General features: G+C 42.5%; 1 protein-coding gene across 1 annotated transcript; it reads left to right on the top strand.

Annotated features, from left to right (window-relative positions):
- Positions 1-219: 219 nt before the first annotated feature.
- On the top strand, positions 220-9,193 carry LOC114350557 (uncharacterized). The gene is made up of 8 exons (XM_028301402.1): positions 220-536; positions 1,187-1,254; positions 1,576-1,718; positions 2,564-2,729; positions 3,309-3,436; positions 4,462-4,599; positions 5,248-5,425; positions 8,502-9,193. The coding sequence occupies exons 2-8, from the start codon at positions 1,201-1,203 to the stop codon at positions 8,655-8,657; spliced, it is 963 nt and encodes a 320-aa protein (XP_028157203.1). The 5' UTR covers positions 220-536; positions 1,187-1,200; the 3' UTR covers positions 8,658-9,193.
- Positions 9,194-9,289: the final 96 nt, after the last annotated feature.

Here is a 9,289-nt window from a genome sequence, read left to right as displayed (position 1 = left end):
AAAACTGAAAGGAATAAAACTAGTAGGTATTTTTCTTTTAATCTACTTGATAAGATTTCAATAAATAAAACGTCAATTGGCTTACTTGTACGAGTACTATATCGTCAGAAAATTAACCACAATAGCACTAACATTAAGGTGCATAATACCATGCCCTGATTTTGCATATCTCCAGCACCTACCTACATAAAAAGCAAGGTCGTTTGAAGCTTCCCGCTCATATACAAAGGTCATTTAGCCGCAATCGATCTAACAGTTGAATGACCCGCCGCCCCCATATGATGTCATATCGCGGTCGGTGGATGCCGGCCGGCTTACCAATAAACACAGTCAGTTTATTCTTGTAAAACACACAGAACGCGCGTGTTCATTTTAGTTTGTTTTCGTCAATTTAACCACTAAATATCGCTTAACAACTAACTATTGTGTGTGGTAAATTATGTATGACCTCAATGCCTCAACTAAATGCTAATGGTTGATTTGTATACAATGTATGTTTGAAAAGATGCATACATTACGAACCGGGACACTCGAATGTAAGTACATATTTATGTTGTCATTATAATAATTATTATTGTTTAACACTAAAGTAGTAAGTAGATTACGGCATATAATGTACCTACCTACCTTTCCATTGCTTTTAAACTAAGTGCGTGCTTAATACGTATGGGAATCGAGTTTCCTATTTAAAAAAATATACCGGGTGCCGAGTTTAAATTGACTATACAAATTTCAAAAACTTTTTCTCTATTCATTGCTTATTGCTAGTTCTGTCGACTACCTATAATTAAATTAAAATGAGGACATCTATACCCATAGATCTTCTTTCAATTGTTGCTACCGACCAATTGATCGCATAAATGATGTTAATGAATTAATAATCTATAACGAAAGGAATGAATATCTGTAGCATTATCTACGCACTTAGATATGACCTAAAACTTTAAAACTACAGGTAGGTAGGTACATCATTCTTATCAAACTTAAAAAAACATCAAATTGCTACAGATGGGAATTGAACCCACGGATTGCAGAGACAATCAGACAGGTGCGTAGGCGCCCAGCAAGCGAAAGGTCGTAGGATAAATTCCCAACTGCGGCAATCCGATATTTTCGAGTTAAGAAATAATAATTTGAGATAATATTTTATAAAATAATTACTATACCTAATTTTATTTAATTCTAGGATTATCTGCAATAATGGCTGCGCTACGTTCCTCTTTATTCGCCTTGCCCAAAAGATTTAGGAGTCAAGTAAGTAAAATTTTAATTCCTAGCGTAAATAATCAAAATTAGCGACAATAATATCCCAGTGATGTTGGTGTCGTGCTGGCCGAATCGAGATCCGAGGAACGCGGGTTCGAACCCCGTCGCCCGCTGGACTAAGTATTGTGACAAACGTAGCAAGCATAATTTACGCGGGATTTAAAACAAATATTAAACTACACAACAATTATTTCCATTCCACTTGGATATCCCAAGTATTAACGAAACCGTTAACTTTAAGACTACATGTACTTTTATCCACCCGAAACTATGTGGTGCTTGTCTGTAACAAATACTTCTTTTTTCCAGCCATGCCCCAGAATATTGTTGGTTCTACCGCCAGCTTTGGGCAATCAAGGCAGCCGGCTGCTGCACTCGCAAGCCCTCAGTCAAAACCTGCAGTATATCAGCAATGAGAAGGTCAAGCTCACTGCGGATCCTACAACTATGAAGTAAGTTCTGACATGTACACAAAGGGCTCTAGACAAGTGGCACTTTTTGATTGCTCCTAAAATCGAATCCCTGCACTCACGGAGCGAAGTAACTCCATACAAAAAAATTTACAGGTCAGGGCATAGTTGTGTGTACCTACGGTCGCTTAATCTTATCCTTCGTACTCGTACGTTTATAATCGGTAAAATTATCCATCTTCCTGCTAAAATATCATCTTCACTCATAGCATTCATAAAAAAATAGTTGACATTGTATTTGCACATAATATGTAGTTACCTTTGTTGCAATTTTCTTTACAGTACAAGGTTTAAGTTTGAGAAAATAAAAATAGAAACAAAAAATCAACCTTGGCCGTAAATGTAATGTACACTGTTCAAAACAATTTCGAATTGTCTCGTGCGCCATGCACGAGAAGTCATTCAAAACCATTGAGTTATAAATAATTATAACCACGATAGCCGAACGGTGAAGGGGTCGGTGTGGCCGACTCGAGATACGAGGAACGCGGGTTCGAATCCCACCGCCGCTCGAGTATTGTGGTGAGCCCACTCGTAACACAAGCTTATTTAGCTTACCATGAGGGGCTAATGGGACTATTAGTAATTTGGGTAATACAAATTGGTAATAATCNAAAAAAAAAAAAAAAAAAAAAAAAAAAAAATGTACCTACTAACTATACTTCAATGTTCAAAACCTGATTCAATCTCTTTACAACTGACTGTTGAATGTATTTAACCGAATCATCTACATAATCCATGCCTTACTCAATTCAAAACTGAGTTTTGAGCGTGAAACGACGCTCAATAGAAGCCAGAAAATACTAAGAACCTGCGCTTGTTTTCAGATTGGACAAGGAGCCCAACAAACCTCTATGTATCATCATGAACTGGATGCTGGCGCGGCCGCAGCACGTCCAGAAGTATGCCTCGTTATACCTGGAGCAAGGCTTCGACGTGGTCTCCGTGTCCTGCTCGCCGTGGCAGCTCATGTGGCCCTTGAAGGGATCACAGGTTTGTATATCTTTTTGCTTCTTCTGAGTTCTTCTCAGGCTAATATATTGTTATAGTAATGCACTACACATCGTCATTATGAGTAATCCAGCAGAGTTGAATAAAATCAGCCCCAATATTTCAGCGGATGTCGTTAAATATGCGATCAGGCCACTCCAAATGGCTAGTATCAGGATAAGATGGTAGGCAAAACAGTAGAAGTAATTTCGAAACAGTGGATAAGTTGTTGGTAAACCAATATTCAATAAAAAATAAATACTACCCCTTCACTCTGGCGTGTTTACATTTAATCCGTAAGCGATTTAGAAATTATAACTGTCACGTTTTGCCACTTGTCTAGGGAGTAGATTAGCGGCATTAGCGGTCTAAGGGAGTCTTAGATAAGAAGGGAGTCCAATCTAATGCCTAAAACATTAGGGTGACAATAGCAATAGTTGAAAACGACGACAACATCTTTTGGTGGATTAGTTTAGATTTAGTAGAATAGAATACAATAGTTTATTTCAAAGATAGTATAGATAGAAGAACCCTTGTCAAAAAGTCAAACCTGATACTGAATAAAACAATTTCGTGTTTCAGCTGGTCGGAGCAAGCCTCATGAAGTTCATGGCCGCGAACGGGCACGAGCCGCTGGTGCTGCACGGCTTCTCGGTCGGCGCCTACGTCTGGGCCGAGGCTCTCGTCTACGCGATGAAGGATAAGGAGAAGTGAGTAGACTGGACACAGAAGATCATCTTCTCAGCATACATATGTAATACCTACTATAGACATCAACTGACCTTCACTGGTTGGGTTTTTATTGGCGGTCAAACTGTTGATCCTGGCTACACAGGAGTTGCAGGCACAGGGGTGCGAACGAGAGGTGGGAATAGTCCCGTCAAAAAGGGAAATAAAATACTTCAACACTATACTACTTAGACAAAGGCGAATATCCTTTGTCTGAGTAGTGTATTCATTAGTGTCGGAGTAACGTAATGTCGAACTAACGTTTGACGGAGTTTACTTAGGTAGCCGTCAACAAGTCATGAGTGAGCAATGTTTAGTTTTTATTTCAGGAAAATATACAGTATATTCTTACATTAACTTAGGCCTTCTAGTTGAATACTTACTATCCGAGAAAAGATAAAATAAATCTTTATTGCATACTTGACACAAAACTAGTAAATAGAAGAAATAAAACTTTGAATCGGCTCATCTCTGCATCGGTTAACGGTCGGTAAAGTTCAGTAAACCATACCTTTTTTCTTCTGTCAGAACCAGTGACCAGTGAAAAGATTTTTTGTTTTGATTTTCCTATGTTCAGTTTTTTTTTCTAAAGCCAATCTATTTTAATACTCAATATGTTTCTATCTATCTATATAGCAGCCTTTGGGGTTCGTCTGCGAACATAGACCTCCTCTTCAACTTTCCACCGACTTCTATCTCTGGCCACTTGCATCCAGCATATTCCAGCTGTCAATAGCTTAACAGTAATATAAAAAGGCCGCGTACCGGAAAACGCAGCGTGGGACGTCCACCCACAAGGTGGACCGACGACATCATAAAGGTAGCAGGAAGGAGCTGGACGCAGGCCGCTACCAACCGGGTAACATGGAAAGCATTGGGGGAGGCCTATGTTCAGCAGTGGACGTCCTGTGGCTGAGATGATGAGTATAATAATAGTTTAGAAAGTTAAGATTTTGTCACACAAAACACCATAATACCAGTCAAGACGTATAAAACTTCTTCTCAGATACCAACCAGTCCTGGACCGAGTGCGCGCTCAAGTGTGGGACTCGGCGGCCGACATCACCGAGATTCCCGTCGGCTTCCCCTCCGCTGTGTTCCCGAAGAATATGTTCCTACAGAACGCCTTAAGGACCTATACCAAGTAAGTACCTAATTTGTTTGGTTGTTAAAAAAATACAGTACTGTTTATGACGTCTGTGGTTATCATGAGTTCACACATTATGTATGCTCGCTAGGGACTGCTAAAAAAAATTCAAGAAAAAGCGCCCCTAGCGGCTACTTTCAAGTGTTCTAAAATCTTCATAGATTTTTTTACGAACTCGCTAGCGAGCACATCTATAAATGCAAAGAAGGACGACAGTCATATAGAAAAACAATCACTGACATAATATGGCCATACTAGTTTTCTCGCAGATTTTTTTACTGTTCCTTCATTGCAGCCAAGTGACGTCCACTGCTGGACAAAGTCCTCCTCTCCCCCAAGAATTTCCACAGTGACCGGTACTGCCAGCATCCAGGTGCTTCCCGCGACCTTCATCAGAACGTCGATCCACCTAATGGTAGGCCTGCCCACACTCCGTCTTCCGGCCCATTGTCGCCACTCGAGAACTTTTCTGCTCCAACGGCCATCAGTTCTACGAGCTATGTGCCGTTTTATCCAAAGGCCAAATGACGTCCACTGTTGGACAAACTCCCCCAAGGATTTCTACAATACCGGTCTTGAACCGCTTTCATCCAGGCCAGGCCGTTTTACACTGAGTTGCATTATAATTGAAAACTCTTGTATTAGATACCACTTGAAGAAGTTCCACGACGCTGCGACGTCGCATTACCTGCGTGCGTCAGATCTCTTCCACAAGACCCCGTGTCGTGCGCCCGCGCTGTTCCTACTGTCCCGTAGTGACCCCGTAGGCGCCGAGCGAAGTAACCGCAGCGTGCACGATAGCTGGGTCAACCTAGGCGTCAAGGTAACACTGATCCACAGGACGCATTATGCTCTGACAGTTCGGCAGTCCCTATAGGTGTATTTATGGGGGGTGGACCCAAGAATGGTGCAGTACCCACCAGGATGTTAGGCTACCGATATTGAACCCCTATGCATACAGGTGTCGCAGGCAGGTTTGAAAGCACTGTGGAATGTGGATGTACAATNGTATCTACCTATGCCCGTGTATTTTTGATCGGTGTCAAATCGGAGTTTTTGGTGCGGGGTACGCGGGTGTTGCTCGCGGCGTGAAGGTCAAACGCCCAAGGTCATTGAGGACTCTAATCGCCTTAAATCTGTCGTCCCGCGTACCGCGGTGAAGCGCGGTGCAGTGTGATAATCGCCTAAAGGAGACTGATCTAATGCCTAAACCATTAGGCTGACAATAGAAACAGCTGAAAACATCTTCTTTCTTTCATTCATCTTTTGGTAGATTAGTTTAGATTTAGTAGATAGAACCCCTGTCAAAAATTTAAACCTGATACTGAATAAAACAATTTCGTGTTTCAGCTGGTCGGAGCAAGCCTCATGAAGTTCATGGCCGCGAACGGGCACGAGCCGCTGGTGCTGCACGGCTTCTCGGTCGGCGCCTACGTCTGGGCCGAGGCTCTCGTCTACGCGATGAAGGATAAGGAGAAGTGAGTAGACTGGACACAGAAGATCATCTTCTCAGCATACATATGTAATACCTACTATAGACATCAACTGACCTTCACTGGTTGGGTTTTTATTGGCGGTCAAGCTGTAGATCCTGGCTACACAGGAGTTGCAGCGGTGGGAACGAGAGGTGGGAATAGACATCAAGTCAACAAAATTAAATCACTAGTGAGCAATGTTTAGTATTTATTTCAGGAAAATATACAGTATATTCTTACATTAACTTAGGCCTTCTAGTTGAATACTTACTATCCAAGAAAAGATAAATCTTTATTGCATCCTACACACAACCTAGAAGAAATAAAACTTTTAAACGGCACATCTCAGCGTCGATTCACGGACGGTAAAGTACAGTACCTTGCCAGTACCAGTCTTCAGTTTCTTCCGTCAGAACCAAGGACCAGTGCTAAAGAATAAATAAAGATTTTTTGTTTTGACTTTCCTACGTTCAGTTTTTTTTCTGCTGCCAATCTATCTATCTATCTATAGCATTAGGAGTTCGTCTGCGAACATAGACCTCCTCTTCAACTTTCCACCAACTTCTGTCCCTGGTCACTTGCATCCAGTTTATTCCAGCTGTCATTAGCAGTTTAATTAGTTTAGAAAGTTACACAAAACATCACTCATCATCATTTCAGCCATAGGACGTCCACTGCTGAACATAGGCCTCTCCCAATGCTTTCCATGTTGATCGATTGGTAGCGGCCTGCGACCAGCGCTTCCCTGCTACCTATACAATGTCGTCGGTCCACCTTGTTGGTGGACGTCCTACTCTGCGTTTCCCGGTACGCGGCCTCCACTCCAGAATCTTGCTGCCCCATCGGGCATCAGTTCTGAGTACTATGTGCCCTGCCCATTGCCACTTCAGCTTGCTAATCCATCGGGATAAACATCACTTAAGACGTATAAAACTTCTTCTCAGATACCAACCTGTCCTGGACCGAGTGCGCGCTCAAGTGTGGGACTCGGCGGCCGACATCACCGAGATTCCCGTCGGCTTCCCCTCCGCTGTGTTCCCGAAGAATATGTTCCTACAGAACGCTCTAAGGACCTATACCAAGTAAGTAATGTGGTTGGTTGTCAAACAAATTACAATACTGATTTATGACCTATCTATCATATCTAAAATAAACTTCACAGTCATATAGAAAAACAACCATTCAATTTTTTTAACCACATAGCACAAGTAGCTACCTACGTCAGGAGAGGCCCTCCCTCTGTTGCTATATTGCCTCTTTCTTTATCGCATAACGCATAAATTATTATCTCTCTCTCGCACAATTTCGAACGACTGTCAAGGTGCGAACAGCACTTACGCAGCAGCCTCGTCAGTCGCACTTACTCGTTATACAGTTTATTAGTTTCAACCAAATGACGTTCACTGCTGGACAAAGCTCTCCCCCAAGATTTCCGCAATGACCGGTACTGCGATGCCGGCATCCAGGTTCTTCCCGCGACCTTCACCAGATCTTCGATCCACCTAGTTCAAGGCCTGCCCACGTCTTCTGGCCTGTGGTCGCCACTCAAGAACTTTTTTGCCCCAACGGCCATCAGCTCTACGAGCTATGTGCCGTTTTATCCAAATGCCAAATGACGTCCACAGCTGGACAAAACTCCCCCAAGGATTTCCACAATACCGGTCTTGAATCGCCCTCATCCAGGCCAGGCCGTTTTACACTGAGTTGCATTATAATTGAAAACTTTTATACTAGATACCACTTGAAGAAATTCCACGACGCTGCGACGTCGCATTACCTGCGTGCTTCGGATCTCTTCCACAAGACCCCGTGCCGTGCGCCCGCGCTGTTCCTGCTGTCCCGTAGTGACCCCGTAGGCGCCGAGCGGAGTAACCGCAGCGTGCACGATAGCTGGGTCAACCTAGGCGTCAAGGTAACACTGATCCACAGGACGCATTATGCTCTGACAGTTCGGCAGTCCCTATAGGTGTATTTATGGGGGGGTGGACCCAAGAATGGTGCAGTACCCACCAAGATGTTAGGCTACCGATATTGAACCCCTATGCATACAGGTTTCGCAGGCAGGTTTGAAAGCACTGTAGAATGTGGATGTACAAAATAGAGCACATAAATATTGAGGTCTTTTTATCTTTTACGTAGTTATAATAGAGATGCAACAAAACTGTTTAGGCTTACCAAAGTGTGCGTCCTGGGGCGCCCTCGTGCGGCGCCGTAGAAATTTCATATTGTAGATAGATGTTTTAATTTATGTTCCTATCTACCTAAACCTAACTACTATCATTAAATATGCTTATTTCTTTCGGCTGTATCTTTTTCAAAGGGATAAAAAAATACTAAAGTAACTCCGCCGCGGGGTGGAAAAGGTTGGGAACCCCTGGTTTAGTCTGATGATTATGTTTTTAAACATCTTTATTATACTTGCAGTGCACGTGGCACTGCTGGGAGCGCTCGCCGCACGTGCTGCACTACAACAAACACCAGCAAGAGTACCTCCAACTTCTGCACGACCATTTGACTGCGCGGGAGTTGCTCGCGCACCCGGATAAGATGCGTGCGCGTGCCCCGGTCATGACGTCATGACCGGGCCTCGGGAGCAGTGGCAGTCACCAATAGGATTGCCAATAAAATTGGTATTTAGGATTAATTCTGCCCTATAGAAATTAAAATTATTTATAAAATGCTGCGGTAGTGTGTACCGTGATTTAAAAAGAAAAAAACATTTGATTCAGTCATATAGAAGCAGCCTCCACTTTTTTACTGAATGTATCATAACAAAAAAAAATGTCGCTGGCTCTGCTTCTATGTGACTCATTTATTACAAAATGGATATCACACAAAGACAACAATACATAGAAATATTTGTCGTGGCCTCGCCGCAGCATAATACCTTAGCGTAGATGGACTAGATAGAAAACTAAGATGGAAATATGTAAATCGGCCACTGCTCGTTAGTTTCAAGCAAATAAGAGACGTCCACTGCTGGACAAAGATAAAATAGTGGGTTATTATACAGATTTATTCAGACAGCTTCAATATAGCTGGTTAATGACGCCATAATTATTCATGTAAATACATTTTGTACTTATTTAATTGTTTTATTAAATAAACAATATTATATTCCTACTCTTCCCGCGGGTGTCGTAAGAGGCGACTTAGGGACTACACATTAAACAGAGAATGGGCAGCAGCGCTCTCTGAAAAACATCAATCTT

The sequence above is a fragment of the Ostrinia furnacalis genome, unplaced genomic scaffold (assembly GCF_004193835.3).
Source record: "Ostrinia furnacalis isolate ACB-3 unplaced genomic scaffold, ASM419383v2 OfSCF0918, whole genome shotgun sequence".
Taxonomy (NCBI): Eukaryota; Metazoa; Arthropoda; class Insecta; order Lepidoptera; family Crambidae; genus Ostrinia; species Ostrinia furnacalis.
This window is presented reverse-complemented; position numbering and strand designations above follow the sequence as displayed.

What these genes read in the sequence shown, in the direction of transcription:
- LOC114350557 (XM_028301402.1), top strand. Translation starts at nt 1,201, where the DNA reads ATGGCTGCGCTACGTTCCTCTTTATTCGCCTTGCCCAAAAGATTTAGG. An exon ending in GCGGATCCTACAACTATGAA is followed by an intron (nt 1,719 to 2,563) that starts GTAAGTTCTGAC and finishes GCTTGTTTTCAG; the next exon opens with ATTGGACAAGGAGCCCAACA. An exon ending in GGGTCAACCTAGGCGTCAAG is followed by an intron (nt 5,426 to 8,501) that starts GTAACACTGATC and finishes TTATACTTGCAG; the next exon opens with TGCACGTGGCACTGCTGGGA.